This window comes from Geospiza fortis, unplaced genomic scaffold (assembly GCF_000277835.1).
Source record: "Geospiza fortis unplaced genomic scaffold, GeoFor_1.0 scaffold102, whole genome shotgun sequence".
NCBI lineage: Eukaryota > Metazoa > Chordata > Aves > Passeriformes > Thraupidae > Geospiza > Geospiza fortis.
In genome coordinates, this window is record NW_005054373.1 from 293,712 (window position 1) to 319,200 (window position 25,489).

The 25,489-nt window shown below is 46.3% G+C and overlaps 1 protein-coding gene across 1 annotated transcript; it reads left to right on the forward strand.

Annotated features, from left to right (window-relative positions):
- Positions 1 to 4,529: 4,529 nt before the first annotated feature.
- WFDC1 (WAP four-disulfide core domain 1) lies at positions 4,530 to 20,465 on the forward strand (the record flags this gene model as incomplete). Its single annotated transcript, XM_014308539.2, is given in 7 exon segments — positions 4,530 to 4,673; positions 10,829 to 10,933; positions 11,801 to 11,975; positions 14,501 to 14,641; positions 16,146 to 16,187; positions 16,992 to 17,066; positions 17,830 to 20,465. Coding segments are annotated over 6 exon segments (666 nt in total), but the record flags the coding sequence as incomplete, so codon positions are not given.
- Positions 20,466 to 25,489: the final 5,024 nt, after the last annotated feature.

The following is a 25,489-nucleotide window of genomic DNA, read 5'->3' on the forward strand; positions in this document are numbered from 1 at the left end:
ATATTATAATAATATATTATCTAATATACTGTATATTATAAATATAATATATACAATGTATTATATATTATATATTATGTATTATATATAATAATATATATAATCATAATTATTATTAGCTCATATATAGTGTCCCCCCCCCATATTTTTTAAGGGGGACACAAAGCAGCTGTAACTGGGTTAGGTAACATAAAAATATCTCTGATAACCCCCAGAAAAGCACTGCCCTTCGCTGCTGGCAGCAGAACCTGTGCCGAGCTGGCAAGGAAACAGCCCCTGGAAAAGGAATTGCAGCAGCCCCTGGCGTGAAGGTGCTGGGATAATATCCAGCTGAAATGAGTCACCTGGTGCTGCTGCAGTGCTGTGCTCTCAGGAAACTCTCTCTTTGATATGATCTCTCTTTAAAAGTCAGATCTTTCCTCTGGGAAAAGGCAAGTCTTGACTTAGGCTGACCTACCTTGTTTTTGGCTAGAAAAAGATCTTTTCCCTTGGCTGCCCCATGACTTTCACTCACAACCTTCCTGAGAACATTTTTAAAAACAATTATTTAAGTCATCCCAATCAGGCAGCATGAATGCTGGTTCCAAAACATGGTTTTATTGCCCTAAGCTGGTAAAATGCCCATCCTTTCATACAGGTACATCTTCCTGCAATTATTTTTACTTTTTTTGTGATAATTCCTTTTAAATCACCATCCATCATCAAATATCTGGCATTTGAATTACCCAACTCAGACACCTGCTTACCAGTAAATTTTAAATTTCTAATTATTGCCAGTGGTTGTGTTTGTAAGGATTTGTGCCTGATGCCTAGAGTTTCTTCACAAGCTGCTCAGAATGCTTTACACTAAAAGTGGAGACATAAACCTGACAGGGTTAAACAAGAAAGTCTTCAGAAAGTCAAGGCTGTTCTTTTTTGTCCAAATGGGCCATTCAAAACTGAACTTGGTAGGGCAGGAACTGCTCTGTAGTGGATGAAAAATGCCTCCAGAAGTGAGTGGACTGAGGTCTCTCATGTTTTAGGTTTCACTGAGCTCCAATTGGGAGGATAATGTGGATATGAATGGGATGGGATAAATGATGTCCTGGAGTTGTCCTGTGACAACACTGCCCTGGCCAAGAAGACGAATATCTAGAAAAGGGGAGAAAAATATTTTTTTCTTTATTATTCTAATTTCTTTTTTCAGTATTGCCTAGGAAGTTTTTCTTAATCTTGTAAAAAAAAAATGCAATCCCTTGCCTAGCTACCATCAGAGACTGGAGATAGAAGCATTGGAGGAATGGAGATGGGTGGCAGGAAGAATTAATCAAAGAATTGTGTGCAGGCTGAGTTACAGTTCTGAAAGTGTTATAACATCAACTTTCATTTTGATGTGAAGACCATGACCAGCTGTTGAATTTTGGTCCTGCAGAATTCTCACTTCTTCAGTGCACAATCCACGGACTGCAAGGCACAGACCCTGTTTTTTCCCAGATAAATGTCAAAGCTGTGTATCTGCAAAAATAAAGGCCAGTAAATGGTGTCTGAAGTAGCTATTCATCTTTGGAATTAGTTGCTCCAAGAGCAGATTGCAAGTATATGAAACAACAAGAAATGGAATTAAATTAGGGAGATTTATCGTGAGCAGTTGTTGCACAGTGGTTTGGGTTTCAGCGAGAGCACAGAGCAGAGAAAGATCAGCACAAAGACATAAATAAAGTAGGAATACTCCAAGGAAAAATCTTGTTTACTCTGTGCAAGCAGCCATGTCATTTGTCACCTCTGAGCAGAGGAGCCGGGACATGGGTGGGAGCTCCTGGATGGGCTGGATCAAGGCGCAGGTATTAATATTGAAACAGAGTTTGTGAAAGGAATTGGAGACTCCTGTGGGGTCAGACAAAGCCCTCTGAGCAGTGAAAAATCAAATCAGAGGTGGGAGAGGTGGCAGGGTTGTGATTCATTCCTCTCTGGATGTGCTGAAGCTGCCTGAGTGAGCCTTTCAGCAACTGCAGCACAGCTTTCACCTGGTGTTGGATGGGATCTGGGTGGGGGTGACAGCGACCTGCAGGTGCTGAGCTCTGCCAGCATCCCCAGGGGACATTTCTGTCCTTAGGGAGTCACCTTTCCATGGGCTGGCCTGTGAGCTGCCCACAGCTGCCACGGGGTGAAGAGAGAAGCTTGGGGAAAAGGACCTGTTTGAAGGAAAACTGCAATAAATTCTGTTTTCAATGCCTGAGTGCAGCTCTGGGGCAGAGAAGAGCTGGTGAAATGGGGCAGAGCAGGCGACAGAGACCTGGAGCAGGTGACAGGGGCTTGGAGCAGGAGACAGGGGCCTGGAGCAGGAGACAGGGGCTTGGAGCAGGTGACAGGGACCTGGGCAGGAGACAGGGGCTTGGGGCAGGGGACAGGGACGTGGAGCAGGTGACAGGGACCTGGAGCAGGTGACAGGGGCCTGGAGCAGGAGACAGGGGCCTGGAGCAGGTAACAGGGACGTGGAGCAGGAGACAGGGGCCTGGAGCAGGAGACAGGGGCCTGGAGCAGGTGACAGGGACGTGGAGCAGGTGACAGGGGCCTGGAGCAGGAGACAGGGGCCTGGAGCAGGTAACAGGGACCTGGAGCAGGTAACAGGGACGTGGAGCAGGTGACAGGGACCTGGAGCAGGTGACAGGGATCTGGAGCTGTGCTCCCTGCAGGGACAGCCCTCTCAGCAGCCAGGTGCAGGGTGAAGCCTCCGTGGCACAAAATGCTCTCCGGCCCAAACACTCCCTCCCTGTCCCCTTCTGTGCCTGAAAGAGCTGTACCACGGGGCCACCTCAAACCCTGCCAGCCCCCAAAACCCTGCTGCACCTCTGGGGATGACTCTGTGGACCAAGCAGGGTTTACAGAAGCACAGCAGTGCAGGTTTATTGCATCTGCACAGGGAATCCCAGAGCTCCTTTGGGAATCCCAGACCATGCAGAGACACAGCACTTGTGCTGTCCCACTGGGATCCCCCACCCTGTACTCTGCAGCTGTGAGGGAGGTGATTATTTCCAGTTTAACCCTTCATTCCCTTTCTCCCCATAAAATAATCCCTGCTTTTACTTCCCAGCAAAATTCCCTGGCATCAACTGAGCAGATTTTGTTACTAAGAACTTTTTTATAGCAGTAGAGATATAGAGAGAACTGCCCAAAGCACAGTTACTGATAGAAAAGCTTTAGGAACCTCAACTCCAAATAAATCAAATATATTCCCTTAACTACTGAGCTTTTTAAGGCACACCTTGCTCATTTTTCAGGTTCCCATCATCATATTCTGGCAAGCTTCAAGATGAAATCTTTGGCTTCCACCAGCGTGCAGCTATTGACACTTGGGCATGGATCAAAGTGAATTTCCACAGCTTTCAGGTATAAGGAATAACTGGAAGAATTTTTTTTTGTGTATGCACAGGGTATAACACTCCTCTGCAGACCCATTTTAGAGTGGATATAAAATAAATCCAGCAAGGCTTCTCTCTGCTCAGCAGGGCTGCAGCTGGGGTAAAGGGAAGGCAAACAGGGCTTAGTGCCTGTATCTTGACAACTTTTGTGGTTCTGTTCCCTCCTTCACTGGTGGAGAAATTCAGGGGGAATTATAGAACAATCAGCCCCACATTTGGCTCAGCGAGCCCTCCTGATGTCTCTACAGTTAAACACACGCAGATAAACACATTTATACACACCAATGTGTATGAATGCCTTGTTCCTACAGCTCTCCTTTGCACCTGCTCTGTGTCCATCCCAGGCAGGATGCTGGGCACTTTCAGCTGACTCCACCAGTCCATTCCCATCCTGCAGGCCCTGGATGTCCACGGAGATGTCCAAAACCCCACGTCCACTCCTTCCGTGCCTCCCATTGTCAGGCCCAGCCTGACTCATGTCCCCTTCCTTGCTTTCTCTGTGTGCTCATGTAATTTCCAAGCCTCCTTCCTTCCCTATTCCACACCCCGATTTATTTTTTCCTAGCGGTCTTGCCCCTCCTTCTAAATAACTTTCAGAAAACCAACGTCACCGTGGTTTAATGAAAGCCCCGGGATGTTTATCACGTCATTAAACCATTTCCTTCCAGATGAAGCTGTCACTTTGTCAAGGCGTGATGCAAACCCACAGCAGGAAGCACACAAAGGGAGAGCCCACCAGGCTCTTGGGAAGTTTGGGTGAAGTGTTTGCAAAAAAAAATCTGCCGAGCCCACCCCTCCGAGACCTTCATTTCCCCCTGCGGCAGCTGTCATCTGATCCCACGCTTCGCCTCTGAATGGGGCTCTCGGAGGATGCCAGATGTGGGGAACAAAGGTCTAAAAATAATCTTTCCAAGTAATCTTCCCGTCCATCACTCAAGGAGAGCGTGAGCTTTGTGCGAACACGTGAGCCCAGAACCTGATCTAACTTCAACAAGTTCAACAGCAGCTCCCGGCTCCTGCCTCTGGGCTCCTTATTGCTTTTTTTTTCCTTTGCTTTTTTTTTTTTTTTTTTTTTTTTTTTTTTTTTTTTTTTTTTTTTTTTTTTTTTTTTTTTTCTCTTTTTTCTGTTCCAGGCTGCTTCCAGAGATGCAAAAAACCCTTTTCTGTAAGAAGCTCCTGGCGGCAGCGCTGTGTGTGCTGGTGGTGCTGCCGGAGCCGGGCTGTGCCAGGAGCCTCTGGAAACGCGCTCTGCTGAAAATGACGGAGAAATACGATGTGAGTGGGGCTGGGGGAATCGGGGGATGCTGGCCGAGAAAAGGGGAGTTATCCTGGCGTGGTTTGGGATAAAGGAGTGTTGGATCGGCGGGCTGGCTCTGTATCACAGCGACCCGTGAAGTTTTCCCAGGCTGTGCGGGATTTTTGCCACCTAGCTGCTGCAGGGGGAAGCTGGGGGAGCGGGGGGAGAGGTTTGGGATGGCACCGGCACCGCTTTCCCTGGAAATCCACCGGGGTAACCGGGAAAAGGGACCGGGGAGAAGGGGGATGCAAACCCTGCGGCTCCGGGGAGAGGTTTAGTGCGGGGGAAAATAATGGGATTTATTGCTTGGAGCAGCTCCTGTGCTGCCTTTTGGGGTAACAGTGGGTAAATGTGTGCTGGAGGGAGGGATGGGGGCATTGCCCACGGTTCTGTGAATCCCTGGAGCACAGAGAGCTCAGCCCCACAGTGCCAGAGCAGCGTGCCCATCACCCTACAAAGGGTGGTGATCCCAGAAATCCATCCCTGTGGCAAACAGAGCTGCTGCCCATGCCCTGGCACACCCTGGGTGCCACCATCTGTGCCTGCCCCTGGCAGCCTGCAGGCTCCACAGGGCACTGGGCACAGCCAGCACCTCCAATCCCACTCTGCAGAGAGCTGCCCAGAGCACAGTTACTGCTGGAAAACCTTTAGGAACCTTCACTCTGGTTAAGCAGGAGTGCTGGAGCTGGAACTGGGACAGCAATGAGTGCAGGGGATGCTGCTGGGTCTTGCCCTGGTGTGTCTGGGCCAAACGACTGTCAGAGAGGGTCACAGAGGAAATGGGAATTGAAAAAAAAGAAGAAAATAATTTGCTAGTTTGAGTTTTGGGACTTGCTGTTTAAAAAAGAAAAAAAAAATTATAAATTTGAAATTTTTGCTTGATCCATTCAAGTTCCCTTAGAAAGCAGCACTGAGCCAATGTTTCTGCCCCTTGAATTGCTTGGGTGCAAACCCCCAACACTTTATTTTCTTATGCTCAGGTCTGACTGCATCTTCCAACCACTGCATGTGTATAAACAGCACCTCGGTGTCACAGGCAGATCCCTCCATCTGTTTTGTGCAGGTTTTAATTCCAAAAGGATGTTTTTGTGCCCGTGACTTTTAGGCTGATGTTTGTGCATGGCAACATTTGGTTTGTGCAATGGCTGACTCAGAATTGTGACACACATCCCTTGGCCCCAATGGGAAAACTGAAATTCTGTATTGAATCCTTGAAATTGTGCAGAAAACATTGGGCTGATACTTGAAAGGCACCTCAGGATTTTGTAAAAAATCTTCATTATAGCTTCTCTTGGGCCAGGGTATCCTCTGGTTTGCACTTTAATTGGAAAATGATGACATAAAAAGCTGCATTTCCTGCAAAATCACTCACTGCAAAGTGCATTTATCTGGATGTTCTTCTGCCCTATTTCAAAGTGAACCTCACATTTAATAGGAACTATGAGGTGAATGACCCAGAGAGATAGGACAGGAGCAGAAGAGGAATTTACATGTTGATTTTCAGATAAGGAGCCAGCTCCCCTGGGGATACATCCTCTTCTTTCAACCTGCACTTCTTCAAAGGGCTGTTTTTCCTGGCAGCCCTGAATCCAGGTGCTACTGACCTGGCAGGCTCAGCTAGAATTGCTCATATTGACAGAAACATTGATCCAGGGAAAACAGAAAATGCTTTTCTTTCTCCTCCTCCGAGCCTTGTCGGGGGAAAGCGTCTGCTCTGCATCCTCTCTCCTGCAGCAGGAGGCACTTCTGGCAGCCCCTCTGCTTTCTCAGAGGGATGTTTTCTTTCCTACCAAATGCTGCGTGTTCCCTGTGGTTGGAAAAATCAGAGTCTGGGGGCAGAGCAGCTGATTTGTGAGTCATTTGGATAGAGGGATGACAGATGGAGGTGCTCATAGCAATGTGCAGCCATGTGGGACATGGGCCACAGGACCTGTGGGACCTGTCCCACCCCTGTGGGACCCCAAAGGACACAGCTCTGTGTGGTCTGAGCCCAGAAAATCTGAGGCTGCAGCAGGAGGAGTGCATCAGAAAAATGCTGGGTGCAGAGTGATGGGCAGGAGTGAGGATGAGGAGCTGGCTGGGGTTTCATTCACCCTGAGAGAGGAAGGGTGTTGGCTGGCAAGGAGGGGTGAAATGGGGCTGGAGAAGGGAGAAAGAGGGATTGTAGTGAGGAGAAAAACCTGGCAGCCACAGTGGGATGCAGGAGCTGGGCTTTAAAACAAATTCATGTATTTTCCATAGGGATATTTGTCAAATTTAGTGATTTGCAGCTGGTGTTCTGCAGCCCCCATGCTCCAGGGACTGTTCCCAAGGGGCAGAGGGAGGGAGATACCTGGGAGTGGGTTCAGTTCATTATAAAACACCCATCAAGTCTGTTGGGAAAAACTGGGCCAGTCTGGATTTCATTCCACTGACAACTACAGCAAGTGTTGGAGAAAAATCCCAGCCTTCTTCTAAAGTTTTCCAGAAATGAAGAATTCCTCACAGCTGCTGTAATGCTCTTCCAACAATTTATTTACCCTCCAGCAGCCAGCTGTCATAAATCAGCCCTGGGGTACCTTCTTTGTGTTCTGGCCCCCAAATCCTCAGAGTAACCTGTGAGCAGAGCAGCCTCAGCTCCCCTTTGGAACCTGCACACACACACAAACCTTTTTCTGTGTTTCCTGCTTTCCAGCCTTTTACTCATTATTGTGCATCTTTTGGAGCCCCCCCCAGTTCTGCAGGGTTCTTCCAACTGTGAACAGCAGATCCAAAATGACAAATCCTGAGCTAACAACAGGAGAAAATGATTCCCATTGCTTTGGTCTTGTCCTGGAGATTAAGCTGCTTTCAGGCTGATGTTTGCCACTTTGATCATCACTGATGGGTGATTTTGCAGGTCTTTAATGGAAATTTTGGAGGATTCAAAATTCCCTCTGAGTCTGTATTTTATTTTTGTTTGTTTGTTTTATGGCCAGTGTTTGGGAACACCTGCCAGGGCCAGAGCTGGTGGTGGGAGGCTGAAATAAACCTCGTGTGTCACCTCGAGGGGCTCCATGCAGAATCTGAATTAGCAGAGAGCTGTGCTCTGACACAAACTCGGGGACCAGTTCCAGACACAAATAACAGGACAGAGCTGGGATTTTTGGGAGGCAGACTGCATCCCTCAGTTGCTATTGAAATTATGGCTGAGACTGAGTGATTCCATCCAGGTTCTTCCTCATCTTTGTTGACTTCCAGGGTTCCTCAGCTGAACTCTGAACTTTTCCCCTTACTTTGTTTCTGGTTATCTAAGGCAGATATTGCCATTAAATTATTTAATAAGTCTCACTGGGAAACAGAAATTTACCTCCTGCACTGAAAAACGTTTTTAAAGAAATTTTGACTGTCATCACAATCTGCAAAAATAATAAATCAGAGCCAAATTGTGAATGCTGGGAGAGCTTGTTAAAAACCTTAAAACCCAAACTTGGAGATGTCCTTAACCATGTTATTTTGGGGAATGAGGGAATCCTGTTTTGTGCACCCATAAACAAGGGGTTTTATTAAACCAAACAAGCAAAATATTCTTATTTTGAAAGCAATGAGTTGTGAGCAATAGGTGACCAGAGAAAATGGGCAGGGAGGTCATGAGGTACAAAGTTATTTGGCTACAACTGTTATATTGTTCCCCAACGGAAATTTCATTCATGGAGCCAGCTGTTCATTGCAATTTTGGCTTCTTGGGTTCTGAATCATCTGTGAAGCAACTGCAGTAATTGTTTGGTGGTTTTTTCATGTAGCCATTATTTGCCAGTATTATTTTGGTCCCATTTCCGTCTGCAGATGACCTTTCAAATAGAATGGTAAACTGTGACCTTCCAGGATGAGCACTCTCTCCAACAAGGAGACCTGTTCTGTGTTTGGAACTGCACAGATTTATTGCTCAGTGCTCCCTTATATCCCAAAATTATAGCTGATATGAAAATTTTATCTATTTAAAATCCACCAACCCAAAAAAAAAAAAAAAAAACCAAACCCATAAGAAGTGTATTTTCAATATCTTTGGTTTTAAAACATGTTTCAAATTTGGAGTGTTTGCAGCTTTTGAGGAATGGACAAATACAAGAGCTTGCACCTTCAGCGTGGAAAACATCATCAAAATTGGGTTTTCCCAAACCTTTTTAGTGGTTTAAACAGCCTATCAGTTCATGGGAAAACAATGTCACAGAGGGGTTTTAAAGGAAAAAGCAGAAGAAATTTGTTTATTGGTATTGGGAATGGGGCAGGAGACTGTCATTAGTGAAAACATCAGTGATGGAGATGGAAGGAGCCCACTGAGGAGAGAGGTGCTACCAGGGACATTAGTCCCACATCCCAAAACAACACAGTGCCCCCATTTCCACTGCTTCCCTATCAAAGTGTTTTGGAGTCCTCATCATGAGGATGCCTGGAGTCTTCTCTCAGTTTCCCAGACAAGTAAAAAAGACTTTAAAGGATTTTCTAACCTAATTTTCAGTGCAATAATCTCAATTATAAATTGAGATATTGCAATTACAATAATTTAGTGCTTGTTTGGTGTCTCCAAAGCACTCCACTAAGGGGATCTCACAGTGCTGGGGGAGCTGCACAGTTAATTCTCCTCTCTGCTGAATGCTCAAAACCCACTTTGAAACCCCATGTGATGTAGCATTAACATTCATTGAACATGATTCTTTCGCCCAGGATTTTCTCCTGGGAAGCTGAAAGATGGTGAGAGAGAGGCCTCAGAGAAAAGGAAAACAATTCTTATCTCATTTGCTTCTCATGTGCTTTGCTTATGTGGAATGTGTTTGGAGATTTTTTACCCACAGGTGATTATTTCATTGATTTCATGTGAATTGTTCTGACTCATTGGCCAATCAGAGCCAAGCTGTGTCCAGACTCTGGAGAGAGCCACGAGTTTTCATTATTGTCTTTTTCATTCAATAAGTATCTTTTCTGTATTCTTTAGTATAGTATAGTGTCACTATGGGACACAAAATAACATGACCCGTACAGGCAGCTCTCTCAAGAGTAAAAAAAGAATTTTTAATTTCTGACTACAACATTTATAGATTTCCAAAAGTGACAGTGGATTGGAGGGTGACAGTGCCACCTCTCCAATGACACTGGATGAACCAACAGTCCATCAAATTTCTCCTCTTCCATGAAAGGATGCAAAACATTAAGTTATTTATGTAAAGTGTGTGAGAAGGTTTGTTACAAGGATGTAAACATCAGAAGGCTTAGAAAAACAAAAAATGAGGGTGACAGTATAGTAGAGTATTCTTTATAGTATAATAAAGTAATAAATTAGCCTTCCGAGAGCACTGAATCAAATGCTGAAATGCATCATTGTCTTGGGTTGGAAAGACAGGAGTCTGCTAAGGAAGGCAGGAGCCGCCCCTGAAATGGAGAATGTAAACTCTCCCCACCCCTCCGAATTGCTATAAATTTTAAATTAAGGGGTTCTCAGGCAAAAATATGGGAGCAGGAAATAACAGTTCTTTAATGGGGAAGACAAATAAAAGTATAAAATAAAAAATGCAGTCCACTAGAACAGCACTGACAGAGTCAGAACCCAACCTGATACCCTGTGGGTCAGGGTATTGGTGGCAGTCCCATTGGAATTGTGGCCGCAGCCCTCCCGAAGTGTCAAGTGTGGTTCTGTGGGAGCAAGGGGGTCGTGTAGAGAAGGATCTATTCTTCCTCCAAAGATCCAGTGGAAGGAGAGGCAGCTGCTGTTCCTCTGGGGAATCCAGTGGAGAAACCGTGCTGGTGTCTCAAAACCTCTGGATTATATCCGGGTAGCAATGCTTGGCTCCTCCCTCTGGGCTCACATCTCCCAATGGGATGTTATAGTTCTTATCAGCCATGCAGTGACATTCAATAGCTGTTATCAGCAATGTCCCCTCCCGAGGGAGAAGTGATTGTGGTCACTCAAAGAGAGAGATAAGGCAAACTGCTCACTTGACAAAGACAATCTGCCATACAGATGGCAATTGAAAACATCTTGCATTGCAATCTGGAACAATCATTCTCTCCCCTTGTTGGGGTAGCCTGCTTTAACAACACCTCGTCCCGCTTCCTCCGGCGGGATGTTCCGTAACTCACCTTACAGCGAACCTGACTTCCTTTTCTTCTCTTTGCAAAGGATTATGAGTACCCTCTTCATTCTCACAGCTCCCAGCAGCAGCAGAAGAGCGACCGGTCCCCGCCGCCGCCCCACCAGGTACAGGGAGCCCCGGGGGAGCTGGGAGTGAGGGGAGCTTGTGGGGATGGGGGCAGTGGTGGGGGTGGGCTTCAGGTGTGTTGGCGCGGGGTGGGAGTTGGAGTGCGGGTTCTGTTCTGCACTTGGGGTTTCCACAGGGTTGAGGAGTGAAAAGGGTGTCCAAGGAAAGCTGGTGTGGCAAAATTTCCACTTGGGTGAGTTGTAGAAGTCACTCAAGGCCAGTTATTTTCCTGGGATGGTATTTTTCATGCCCCATCCCTGGAAGTGTCCAAGGACAGGCAAGCTGGTGTGGCAAAATTTCTACTTGGGTGAGTTGTAGAAGTCACTTAAGGCCAGTTATTTTCCTGGAATGGCATTTTCCATTCTCCAGCTCTAGAAGTGACCAACAAAAGCTGGTGTGGCAAAATTTCCTCTTGGATGAATTGTAGAAGTCACTCAAGGCCAGTTCTTTCCCTGGCACGGCATTTTCCATGCCCCATCCCTAGAAGTGTCCAAGGACAGGTTGGATGAGTCTTGGAGCAGCCAGGGATAGTGAAAGGTGTCCCTGCCCACAGCAAGGGATTGGAATGAGGTGATCCTTAAGGTTCTTTCCAATCCAAACCCCACATTCTGTGTTCCTGTGTTTCTATACTCAGGAAAAGAGGCAATCCTGGCCTGAATTAGTGCTGATGGAAGTGAGGCAGCCAGCTCACCATCCCCTGCCATGGGAATGGGAATGGGAATGGGAATGGGAATGGGAATGGGAATGGGAATGGGAAGCAGCAGTTGCTTGAGCCTCTAGGACAGCGGGTTCTTGTGGCCCTGGACAACATCCATGTCTCCCTTTCCACTGGGACAACAAAAACATGAATGTAAGTCCAAATCAGATCAATCCATCAGGCAGCCTCCTCACAGGCCCACAGAGGAAATCCATGACTTTTCCGTAACTCTGTGCCCTGTGGTTGCTACATCTTGACACCGTGGTCTCTTATTTCTGTCTCTGCAGTCCTGGACTGGCTGGTTCAGCCCAAGCCCCGCTGGCTGGGAGGCAATGGGTGGCTTTTGGATGGCCCAGAGGAAGTCTTACAAGGTACAGGACATTTCTCTGTCTTCTCTGCAATATCCATGATCCCACAAAGGCCCTGCAGAATGAATCCCTCGTACACAGAGCTTGCCTGGGATGTTGGGCTGCTGGGGCTGCTGGTATTTGTCTGGAGTTTCCACAGGAATAACTCTGTGTGGTGCTGGGAGCTGCTTTCTGCTGCAGTAAATACTTTTTATGGATATGGATTATCCAGCAGAGCACTAGGAATGCTGCAGGGGCCTGGGCTTGTACCCATTCTTCAAATAATTAGAGATATATCTTCCTTTTAGAAAAAGGCTTTGTCATCATACATATAATTTTCTGCCAGCTTCCTGAGAGAGTGTGGGTGGACTTGGAATGGGAGATCCTTTAATCCAGAGTGGCCTCATCACCCAGATGCCTTGGGCTGGGGCTGTGGCTCTTGGATCTGAAGGTGACTTGGACAGGAGCCCTGGCAAACTGCTGCAGAGCTGTGCCAACTGGGCCATCTAAATTTGGAGGCTGACAATGAGATTGAGCTTCTCAGGTTCATTACATAGGAAAAGGGTTTTAATTCATTTTTTACAATACCTAAAACTGAAATAAGGAGGGAGTCGGGAGGTGGGAAGAGAAGATTTCTTCTGTGAGGCATTCGCAGGTGTATGGACACCTGAAGTTTTGGGGTTTTTCATGGAAAAGTTAACCCAGCTTTTGATCAGCTTTAGTCAGATCCAGGTAGTGCCAATAAATTCCCCTCTTTGGTCTTACACAGATGGTTTTAGACTCACTGAGCCTCAACTCTCATCTATTATGGAAACTCCAAGTACTTGAAGAGAAAATTCTGCCTCCAGCTCATTGGAGCTGCACAGCTAGAAACAAGATAAAATAGGTTCCTCCTCATCCATCCTTGTCATGCTTATATTATTTGTTCTTATCTGAACACCTTCATCTCAGCTTGAGGGAGTAATTAGGGAAGCAAGAGCCATCAGTCATGGCATGAGAATTACAGCAGAGGTGCTTGGAATTAAAAATGGGAGGGAGGAGTGGCCCTGCAGAGTCTGTACATGCAGTGGCCACAAATACTGCCCAGGTCCTGCTTTGCCTTCCCATTCTGAGCTGCACTTGCTGCCTGTCCCAGGTCAGAGTGGTGAAACCTCTGTTTGGGACAGGGGTGGCACTGCCTGACCCCTCAGTGAGTCACACCTGAGGTTTGGATTCAGCAGCAGGTCTGTGGGTGTGGAGCAGAGAGCAGAGCAGCACAATGCCAGCTTCCTGCTCATGTCCAACTCCTCTCCCAGCCCAGAGCCTGGTGGGACACACTTGTCCCTGCCTGGGGAGAACAGCCCCATGGGGGGATCATCCTGCACGGTGGGCACTGATCATGCCTCTTTGGGCTACCTAAAAACAGAGGTCAGACAAAATTAAGAGGATAAAAAGCAGTTTATTTATATTTGTTGAAGGATCTCCAGGTGCATTTAGGGCAGACAAAGCCCCCCAGGGGCTACACCCAAAATGGACAATGGATCACAGGTTTTCACACTTTTATAAGTTTGATCCATTTACATATTGGGGTCAATTGTCCAATTACAGCTTCAGGTTATGAAGTCCCATCCTCCTATTTTGCTCTCTTCAATTCGCTGTTGTTTGCACTTTTTGGGCCTGAAGCTGCAACAGTGCCCTTGGTCCTGGGACTGGAAAAGGATTGTTTTGTGTGACTAAACTGTGAAGAGTTTATGTGAAGTTCGTAGTCACACACCAATGCTGTACAAAATCTGAAAAATACAAAAGCTGAAAGAATTGCAGGATTACAAATACATGAAAAACACACAAGCTAAAACCCTGCAGCATCACTGGTGGGCAGTGCCCACCCCACAGCTGGCACACAGGCTGTGGGGAGGGTTTGTGCAGGGAATGGGGCTGAGCTGGAACAGAGGCTGGACAGAGTTAAAGGAATAAAGTAGGGATTTATTAAAAGGATACTTCTTGGGCAGTATAGGAGCTAGGCCATGGCTACACCCAAGATGGACCACAAGTTTTCATACTTTTATAAGTTTGGTCCATTTACATATTGGGGTCAATTGTCCAATTACAGCTTCAGGTTATGAAGTGCCATCCACCCAGTTTGCTCTTCTCAGTTGACAGTTTTTTATGCTTTTTGGGCCTGAAGCTGCAATGGTGTCCTTGGGCTGGAAAAGGATTGTTTTGTCTGACTGAGCTGTGAGGAGAACTTGCTAACACTTTATATGAAGCTCAGAGTCACACACCAATGAAGTACATAATCTGAAAGATACAGAAGTTAAACTTAAGGCATCACACCAAAGAATTGCAGGATTACAAATACATGAAAAACATATTAAACTAAAACCCTGCAGCACCAGTGGCGGGTGGTGTCCACCCCAGAGCTGGCACACAGGCTGTGGGGAGGGTTTGTGCAGGGAACGGGGCTGAGCCGTGCCAGGAGGGGCCAGCCCCCGTGGCAAGGAGCCTGAGGTGGGGTGGTGGCCGTGTTGGGGTCCCTGTGGGTGTCACAGCATGAAGGGTTTCTCTTGCAGCTGAGGCCTGCAGCACCACGGAGGACGGGGACGAGCCCCTGCACTGCCCCACGGGCTACGAGTGCCACATCATCAACCCAGGCAACACGGCCGAGGGCATCCCCAACAGGGGCCAGTGCATCAAGCTCCGGGGAAACCCAGGTGGGTCAGGGCAGGAAACCTCCCTCGGTGGGATGAGGCCCTTTTCTGACTCCCAGATGGGGCAGCTGGGAGGCGTTTTAAAAACTTGTATTCCATTTTCAGTCTCAGGCGAAGGGTGAGACAATACAGATGGTATAATGCACGCCATCACAATCAGAAGCTAACTTCTGATTGTGCTAATTTCTTAATTATAATGCATTATAAGCATTTATTGGCCTATCAGCTTTAGACACACCATGCTGTAAATGCCTTAAAGCCAATAATCTAAAATTACCCCTTGTGAGTCCCACAACATTGCATCTTTCATGGTTCTGTTTCTCCAAAGTATCTACTCTTATTTGCAAGGCCACCCTTTGAAACTTGTTTCTAGCTCCATTTCTCTCTCAGCAATGTTTGTCCTATTCCATGGCGTTTCTAAGTCAGCATTTCTTGTCTCTAGGTTTGCATACAGATGCACACACTGTGTGAGCTTTCTGTCAGGCTTTGAGAATTCCCTATAAATCTATTTGCCACATTTTCCCCCCTCTCTTGAATGGAAAAAACCTCTTGTGCATGCTGATGTTTGCAGGGCAGAAGCAGAAGGGAAGGGACCAGGACACCAGGACACTCATGCCAGTATCCTCTGGGGCTGTGTCTGTGTGTGCTGTTACTACACAGCACAAAAATTAGAAATATTTATAAGTTACTACACTCTTCAATGAGAAATCTGAGTGTTAAATTCCAGTTTTGTCTTCTGACTTTGCTCTCTGCATCCAAAACTTTGTTGCCTTCATTCTGCTGATGCATTTGCCCAAAAAAGAATTTCATACATGCCAAAATATTTTCCAGGAAAGCTCATAGCATGTTTAGATATCCATTGAATGGTAGGATATGTACATTGGCACTGAGCTACAAATCACCTCAGAGCTGAGACATGAGGCATCAGTTTTGCCATTTGGTCACTGTAAAAAACAGGAGAAGCATCAAACCAGGTCTCTGAGCTGCTTCCAAAACAGATTAAGAGTTTTTCCATCATCTCTTTTATAACCTTTTATTTAATAACCAATCCATAGTAACCAATGTAATGCAGAACCATGGGGATCTTAGACATGAAGTATTTCTAAGGGCTTAAATAATTTTATAAATGGTAAACAGAACAACCTAGCTGGAACTTGAATTATGTAAAATGCTAAAAGATGGTCTGAAAGGTTACCCAAATTTTATTTCATTTGGGAAAGCCTGTGATTCCTTGACTTGCAGCTATTGAAAAGGTTATAAAATGCTAGTGGCAATTCTCACTCTTATGGCAAATGAGTTGTGTCCACAGAGCCCTGTAATCTCAGCAGTTTATAAGAGGTTTATAGCAACCCAAATTACTTCAGCCACAGAGGACTTTTATTTCCCTCATTGTGAGGTCATTATTTCCCTATCTCTAATTTCTCTGTGCCACACACAGCAGGTCAGAGTTTAACACAAAAAATGAAGGTTGACTGGGTATGTTCTCACCATGAACCCTCTTTTCCAGATGGACACAACCTGAGGCATAAGTATTACAAGGAATATTTTGGTAAGCTTCTGGCATGAAGTGTTTGTTGTTGCTATTATTATTATTATTATTATTATTATTATTAAGCTTTATCATTCTTGCAGTGCTTACAAGGAATTTTGTGCTTATGAAATGAAGGTTTGTACATAGAAAAAAAAAAAAATTCTTTATCTTCAACTCTCTATGCTTTGGTCAGATCTTATTTTAAGATCCACAATGTCCTAACTGTGGACTCTTGAGAACCAGAATTTTCAGCTGTGACAGAATGAGTTAAGTGATGCAGCCTTCTGCCAGGGGAACCACCCAGACCAATAATCTTTTTTTATTATTATTATTTTTAAGCGTATTTTTGGAGCTTTGCTCTTGGCCCAGGACTCTTCTGTGTTGCAGCTGAACACAGAGCTCTGTCAAAAGCAGGGTCTTGGACTGTGGTTAAGAGATAAGGGATGGTGGAGCCCAGTGAATTCCCTCAGAGGTGTCAGGTCCCTCTTGCAAATCTGGGGCTCAGAGAAAGCAGGAGCATCTCCCACATCTTTCCTCATAATTCCAAAGCTCCTGGTTCCTCCCTCTTGGATCTGGATCAGATTGGAAGTGACATTCAGGTATAACTAGACAGCATCTTTGACATAAGATTTCCAAACAGCCAAATTTGGCCACTTTGGCTGTTAAAACCATGAGAGGATTTCCTTTCCTCTCTTCCAGTGTGGGCTAGCCCAGCTATCTGTTAAATAATGATAAAATAAACCTGCACTGCTGAGGGAACCTCGAGAAACCATTGACCACAGCCCAACCCAAAACCTGACTTTGCTGATGTTTGTTTTACAGGGAGCAATTCCAACAATTTGGTTGGCTATGTGAAAAACCAGCAGAAGCATTTAGGCTAATTGAAGGTGTGCCTGGGTAAGTGCCCTGCGAATAAAGGGAAAGCTGGGTGGAAATAGCTGGTGCTTAGAATGCAATTATTCACAGAAACATTGTCTGAGGGTGGTGTTTCCTCTGAGCAAAATGCTGGAGTAAGGACAGCACCTTAAACCCTGTGCAGGTGCATGAAACACTCTCATTCCACCAGACACGCCTGATTTCTTGGCAGAACCTTTGCCTTGTGGGCATTTAGAGGATGAAAAACAATTGGTGTTCCTTAATACTTTAAACTTTGTGTTTAGAGGCTTCTTCTAGCACAGATGTAACTGGGCCTGCCAGACAAATTAAAAAGTTGTTTATTCTGGCCTGACTGCAAAAAGGGTCAGTCTTGCAAATCCTTCAGCACATGGGGGGTTTTGTGGGATAATTTTCTGTGTGTGAACACTTGTGCTGAGCAGTGGCACCACTCATGGGAGCGAAGGCACATTGATGTGGCCAGAGCCAAGCCAACAGCAAAAGCTCAGTCTGTTTTATCAGCCTTGCATCAGGCAAGAATGAAAATATTTATTACACCAAAAGTTCTGTCCCAAGATGGTTTTCTCAACACTTTCAGCTTCACTTTAAAGTTAACTTGGGTTTAGCTGGGAGTTGTGAAAACAAAGAGTTCAGTACCTACGTCAGGCTGGCTGGTAAGATTGCTCAGCTACTTAAGGACAAGTTCTGCGCAAACATCCTAGGAAGGATAAATATTTTAATTCCTCTTCCTCCTTTTTTTTTCTTTTGTTGTTTGGTTTTCACGCAGCTGGACCACTCTGTCAAGGAATGCTTTACCCAGCAGCTTTCTGGTCCCAGATCTCCACATCTCCAGCACCCCCGATCCCTGCCCATCACTGACAAAAAAATTCATTATCCAAGGAACGGGATGAATTCAGATTTTAGCCCCACCAGGAAGGGGAGAAATGTGATCTCCTGAAGGAAACCGCATTGCTTATCAGCTGCCCTTCTACAAATGAAATGCAAACACCTCCAAGGGATCCCTGAAAGCCACAGTGCCATGATCAGGCTGCTGACACAGAGCCAGCCCTTCATGTGCTTGTTGTGTGACCAATTCAGATTTCAGGCCTGTGAACACAACCCAGTGACGTCAGAATTCTAACTAAATATCATCTCTAAGTTGCTTTAAAATAGGTGAGACTAAAGAGGTTCTCTGGATCAAATCCAGTGCCTGCCTGTCTGGAACAACCCCTTTAAAGAAGCCCTTTCATCAGCTTAAAATTCAAAGAAACCTGCAAAGAAACCTTCTTCTTTTCCTATTTACATCCAGATAAAAACCAGGCTTGACACCCACTCTAAATGGCTAAACCTGAAGTTTTAAAAATTTGAGGAAGTTTAAGCTAGGAGCAAAAACAGCTTTATAAATGCTTTAGGTTACTTTCCTCTTCTCAGTCTGGTGAGCTGCAGACTGAGAGTTAATAATGGAACAGATTCCTTCCTACAATATCCAGGCTGACACACAAATGCATGCCAGGTTTTGTAATGTGCTGCTTTTAGCCAGCACAGCTAATACTCACAAAATCTGGGGGCTTGTACCTGCAAAATCTCAGCAAGAGGCCTGAAGTCTGGATAATTTGTTAAATGTGTTAGAAAATCAAACCCAGGATATTTTTGTGTGCTGAAAAGGATTGTCTGGCAGATGGGCCACTGCTCCTCAGGAGTCCTGAACCTTTGTGTTGATTTCCCTAAATCCTTAAAGTCTGGATATTGGTATTTGGGCCTCACAGCTTCTATTTAGCTGTTTACCATTATGCAATGGAAAACACAATTTCTATTAAGGTTTTCCTTTCCTGTGGCAGTCCTGAAGGGACAGTTGCATTTATTGTGACAAACCAGCCAGAATTGTCTGGCAGAAAAGCCACATTTGCTCCATGGTGTAGTCCATGTCCCCATCTGCCTGCATGACATTAACATTTTCATTTGCACAGTAGTAGCACTGCATATAAATACCCAATTCACAAATGCAAGCCCCTGCTTCCACTCACAAAATACAGGATTTTTTTTTTCCCACTCACTAAATGGTTTAAGCCAAATCCAAGACACCTATAAAACTCGTGATACTTTGCACATGACATTTGCAGCTGGAGAGATGGAAGGTGCCAAACTGCTCTTCTGTTTCTTATTCTAAACACACTCCTGGGTGCTTTACAGAGCAAAGGAACAGCTGAAGGGCTCCACATTTTCCTCAATATCTCCATTTGTTGAACTCATTCTTTTCCAAAGTGCAAGATATTAAATGCAGCACCATATTTGGGCAGAGCTGTTTCTAGAATTTTATCCTATACAGATTCCTGCAGTGAGATCTTAATTCCAGCTTGGACACAGAAGCCACAGAACCAGAGAATTCTGGAATGGTTTTGGAAGGGAGTTTGAAGCTCATCACCTTCCACTAGACCAGGTTGTCCAGGCTCCAATCCATATTTTATAGTTCCAATCTTTGTTCAGACAAGAAACTTATCACTTATCCTACTGCAGCCTCGCTCCTCTGTGCTGCTCAGTGAAATGGATTGATTTTGTTCAGCATTACTTCCTGCAGGAAAAAAAAATCAAATTCTGATTAAATGAGCAAAGCCCTCCAGTGATCACTGCTGGCCCCAAAGGGTAAATGCCAAAATGTTCTATTTTAAACTAAAAAATTCCTAAAACCTTGTGAGAAGTTAGTTGAAAAACTGGTGGCGTGCATTCACAAATTTGAAAGATCAAAACTTCAAATCTCAACCTAATCTCTCAAAGCAGCCCAAAATATGCTTAATTTGAGTGGACACATTCACTTCAGTGTCTGTTTTCTTTGTAGCTGCAGAAGCACATACCTGACCACCTGGGTGGGACAGTACAGGTATTTTCTGCTTGCAAAAGGAATTAAAATTAAAAGAAAGAAAAAAAAAAGAAAATTGACAAATAAATAATTTGATGATGAATTTCTGTTTACTGGGTGTTTCACAGCCATCACCCTTCTATAGTGGTGCTATAATGCTCAGGGGGATTTTTCCAATTTAATTCAAGTTATTAATTGTCAAACTCAGAAACAAAAGCCACAGAAGGGACTTGACAAAGTGCTGAAATGTGAAACTCAGACACTGAAATGAAAACACAGAGCAGGTGAGCTGTCCTCAGCTGCTCTGCTCTCCAGAAACAGATGCTCCATCAGCAGCCTGGTGCAGCACAGTAGGAAATGCCTGGTGCAGGATGTTTTTAACATTTTCATGACCACTCTGCAGCGTGTTTGGTGCTATGATAACCTTCCTGTGTGTCACTGAGTGCTGCACTGCCCACAGCCCCCCACATCCCCGAGGATCTGGGCAGCCCCAGGAGGCCCCTCCCTGGTTTGTGCTGTTCAGGTTCTGCTTTGGTGCTCAATAAAAAGTGACCAGTCTATTTTTCATCCCTGCTGAGTTTCTGTTGTGTCTTCTTGATGAACTTTCAGCTTTGGATTAGTGGAAAAAAATGGAGATTTTTTAGTTGTTGGGACAACATAACACAAGCGTAGGGAGACAAAAGTCATTTTGTCCACTGGGAGGGAGGTGATAGACCCCAAAACACATCCACCACCTCTGTCCCCTTTCAGAGGGGCCCTTGTTTTGGGTGAGACCCTCAGTTTTTGGCATTTGCACTGCTCACAGAGGAGCAGGTGGACAGTGATACCACAGGAGAGGTGACCCTTTGCACTGGGGCAGTGCTGGTGCTGCCAGCTCAGGTGCTTTGGGCTGCACCAGCACTGCCCAGGCAGCTTTGCAGGAGCCTCAGAGGGTGGAGAAACCGAGCAAGGTGAAGGTCAGAGCTGGGCTGTGCCCACTGCAGGCCAGAGCTGGCACAGGAGAGAGGCTGGGCTGTTCCCAGCCTCCACCACCCACCTGCCCCACCCAGGATCCTGCTCTACCTGCTCCTCAGGAGGGACAGGAGTGCTCCTGCTCTGCCCTGACAGCACAGCAGGGACAGGAGCTGCCTGCAGCTGAGACACGGGGGGACAGCAGCCGGGCTGGCACTTTGGGAATGGCTGGGAGGGTTCAGGTGAGCCCAGGCAGCTCCAGGTGTCAGGGGAGCTCCTCACTGTGGCAGGGAAGGTGTCCTTGGGACCACCTGGACCTCTCGTGGTCCTTGGGATCCTTGGGATCTCTTGGAGCTCTCATGGTCTTTGGGATCCTTGGGATCATTTGGACCTCTCGTGGTCCTTAGGATCTCTTGGGAACACTTGGACCTCTCGTGGTCCTTGGGATCATTGGACCTCTCATGGTCCTTGGGATCACTTGAACCTCTCTTGGTCCTAGAGATCCTTGGGATCACTTGGACCTCTCGTGGTCCTTAGGATCTCTTGGGAACACTTGGACCTCTCGTGGTCCTTGGGATCATTGGACCTCTCATGGTCTTTGGGATCATTTGGACCTCTCATGGTCCTTGGGATCCTTGGGATCACTTGGACCTCCCATTTGGATGAGGAGGTCACAAAGGGTGTTCACCTAACTCCTGTCTCCTGCTGGGAATTGTGGCAGCAACCAAGAACCTCAGCTTTCAGGAGAATGATTTGTTTGGTGAACACCACAAAATCATGGTTTAATTTCAGCTCATTTCCACGCCAATGCAAGTGAAAATGGTTTCTGCTGCTGTAGTTTGGCAGTGATCTTTGAGGGAAAAGCACAGCATGACCTGAGGCAGTGTCTGGAGTGACACTGAAGTGCTGCCACGGCATCCCAGGAACCGACAATGGGATCAACAAAAGGAATAATAAAATAGAACTTCAAGTAGTCTACTCCTACCACCAGAATAATATAAAATAAATTCTGTTGTACCACTCTGTGGCATTGGAGCGTCTTGGTCACCTTCAGGAAGTTTTCCACAGTTTGCTGAGCAGTGAAGAAGCCTCTGAGGTTTGGACAACCCACAAAGGAGTTTTTGGACGCTGGAGGTTTCTCTTTGCCCGTGGCACAGCGGGGGTTGGCTCATACAGGGGGTTGTTTTCTTCTCCCACCTCACCCTGGCTGCACAGGCTGGATTTCCCTCTGGAGGTGGGGTTGGATGAGCATTGATTGTCTCTCTGTGGCAAAAGGATTTACTGCATCATTTAGCATCCTTTAAGGGTAAATTAAAAAAAAAAAAAAAAAAAAAAACCCAAAAACCCAAAACAAAAAACCAAAACCAAAACCAAACAAAAACAAAACAAACAAACAAAACAAAAATAATCAACCAAAAACACTAAACCCAAAACAAACAAACAAAACCACCAACAAAAACCAACCAAACAAAAAAAAAGTCAAAAAAACCCCCAACTTTTTCTGGTGAGTCTGCAGCGGTAAATCCTATTTCTTCCCCTTATTTTCTCCTTGTTATTTTTCCATGCAGACAAAATAGCAAGAACAAGAGAGGCTGTGTAAAACAAAAAAGATTTTTAGAGAGTTTCCCAGACAGAGCTGTGGATGGTGGGGCTTGTTCCACTCATCCTGACCCCCCCACCAGGTAAGACTCCCAATTTAAGCAATGGAAACTGTGCAAAAAGAAACCAAAAGCTTTCATTAAATTCCTCTTCCTTGCCCATTACACACCTCGGGACAGACTTGGATGGGACAGGATGTTCTTTGCTTTAAAAACCAGGAGCAGCCCAGGGAAATCCCAACCCAAAAGTGAAGTGTTTGGATTTTTGGGTAGCAACAAACTCCATTCTACCCATGCAGAAGAGATTTTTTCCCTCAAGGTGGCACAAGAGGAACAAAAGTGCAACAAGCCTGGTTCTGGCAGAGGAGCAGGTGAAGGAGCTGTGAGTTTTGATCTCACAGCATCAGAATTTTGGGTTCAGGGGGTCTCAGAGAATGTCTCCTTTGCTGTGTGTGTCTTCATAACAGATATTTTCTACTTAAAAGAAAAAAAAAGAAAGGTTTTCCAAATAATCTCCTTAGAACTGGAGCTTTATTATCCAATTAAATAGGAAATATTGTAATGGCACTGAAATTGGGCTGTGTTATGTTTTTAGAGTGTGACAATGATAGAGTGAAAAGAATACAACTTGTATTAATGTTGTTTTCTTAACAATATAGTCCTGATTCAGTCTATTCCAAACATTTTCTGAGCCATGGGATAGCAAAATACATTAATTTTGCATTAGATTTTCTAACATGCAGAAATCAACAGCAGCAAAAAAATGAAACTTGAGTCCGTTCAGCAATTTCTCAGAGTGAGGGGCAAACAGCAACATTATTTTCCTGCATTTATTCCATCTCATCAAATATCATTTCCCATAACAGAACTGAGGGAACACAAAGATGAGAGAGAGGGACGTGGTCCTGAGCCCAAACCAGGCTGCTCCTCCCCAGTTTGCTGGATAATAAAACAGCCTGCACTGATTGTTATGGTGCACTATTGTACTCATCAACACATTTTTCTCCTTTTCTGTGCCCTTTTTGTCTTGGAATTTCTGTCAGTCCCACTCAGGGCATTGTTCCCCCTCCCTACCCCAGGGTGTGGCCGTGGTGCAGATTCTGGATTTTGCTCTTGGAGCTCCATGAGTCTCTACAAGCAGCAGGGTTGTGCCAAGGGGATGATGCTAAATAAGGAAAGGATCAGCCTGTTGTTTAATTAACCATGGTGGCTAATAAGGGCCACAATGGGCACGGGCACACCATGCACAGCACAGCCCCAGGATGCTCCTCCTGGGCAGCAGATTAGTGGATGATGGGTGAGGATTTGGGGTGGGAAAACCAAAAGCAAAACCAAAGGGAAATTTTCTTCCTACCTGCCTAGAAAGGGGGAAGATATTTTCCACCACTTTTCTGTCAGGAACACAAGGATTTGGAGTGATGTTAGGATTGTGGAGACCACGAACAGGCTCAGGTGGGCAGGGGGAGGGATTCCCTGGCAGGCAGTGCTGCTGTGCCTTGTCAGGAGCTGCCAGAGCCAGCTGGACGTGCTCCAGCTCCTTGGAAAAGCTGCACAAGGAGAGGGAAACCAGTTCAAGAGCACAAATGAGCCCAAAGAGGTTTCACCTCCTGATTCCCACACGATAAAGTCCAAATCCCTCTGTATCAGCTCCAAGCCCTGGCTAAGCACCTTACCTAAGCCCTGGGCAGGGCCTGGATGTGATATTCCCGAAAATCAGAGCCCAGCATCACCGCTGGCTCCTTTCCCACGGGAAGGAGCGCTGTTGGGTGATGCAGGAGCTCCCTCCCTCTGCCTGACGCATCCCGCTCGGATCCTTGCGAAAGAATTGCTCAACCGCGGGAGTCGGGAAGCCCCAGCTGGGTTTTACAAGGTCCCGGCTCCTTGCAGCCTTTCCCAATCGCTTTGTTTTCCTCCCAGGCTGGGAAGAAGCCCCTCCCTCCCTCCACAGCACCTCGGTGGGTGCTCTCTGTAGCTGCGTGGAGTATTCCAGGAGCTCCCCAGTTTGTCCTGGATCTGGGGGATGCAAACAGGATACAGATGCTCCATGGAAAAGCAGCGTTTTGGTGAGGGGTTTTGGCACCACGGGTGTCACAGAGGTCTAGGGGCTTGGCCTCATTGTGGTCCAGAGCAAAATAAATGTGCAGTTTTCTGGACATCGTCCTTGGAGGAAACTCTCTTCTCCTGCAGAAAAGTGCACATCTGGTTTTCTCTGGCTGGGAATCACTTTTATTCCCTCGGTGCAGTTTTTACTGTCAAAGGAGGATCTGAATCTCCCAGGTTACACCTCAGGGACAGATTAAGGGTAAGTGGATCCTGCAGTCACAGTGCCTGGGGGAGGATGTCAGACTCCTGGGGCAAACCAGAGTGTGATGCTCCCTGACAGGCAGCCATAAATCTTTGGGAATGATGTAACCAGTGCACTTTATCAATCCTAGAATCACAGAACCAGAGGATAGGGAGCTAGAAGGGATCCACAGGGATTACTGAAGTCCAGCTCTGGACACCAAAGTCCAACCTTAGCTGTGTGTCAGGCTTCACCAGGAAAGCGCAAATGAAACACTGTGGGTTTGATAAATGATCATTACAGATCCTCATATCACACCTCCATGATGTAAACACTTCTAAATCCCGGCGTTGTGCTGACTGGAGCATTTCCTAAGGAGAACCATCCCAGCCTGGAAGTTTACAAACAGGCTGGGCCGTGCATGTAGCCTATCCCTGGCCAAACACCTTCCCTATCTCCCCGCCGACGCTCCTCCCGCAGCAATCCTTCTGAGGGCGGAGGAAAAACCCCAACCTGCTCTTCAGGTGCCCATGGAGGTGTGCCTCGTGTCGCAGCCCGGTGTCACACACAGCCAGCCTTCCCGGCCGGCTTTTATGGGAGCAGCTCGCAGGGCGCGCACCTCCCTGCGGCTCCGGCGGCCGAGGGAAGGAAGGCGTGACTTGGCGGCAGCTCCAGGTGCCTCTGTCTCCCTGCAGGTAACCCCGAGCTGCCGGGGGGACGGAGCCAGCCCTGCTGCTGCTCCCAGCCTGCTGATCCCGGT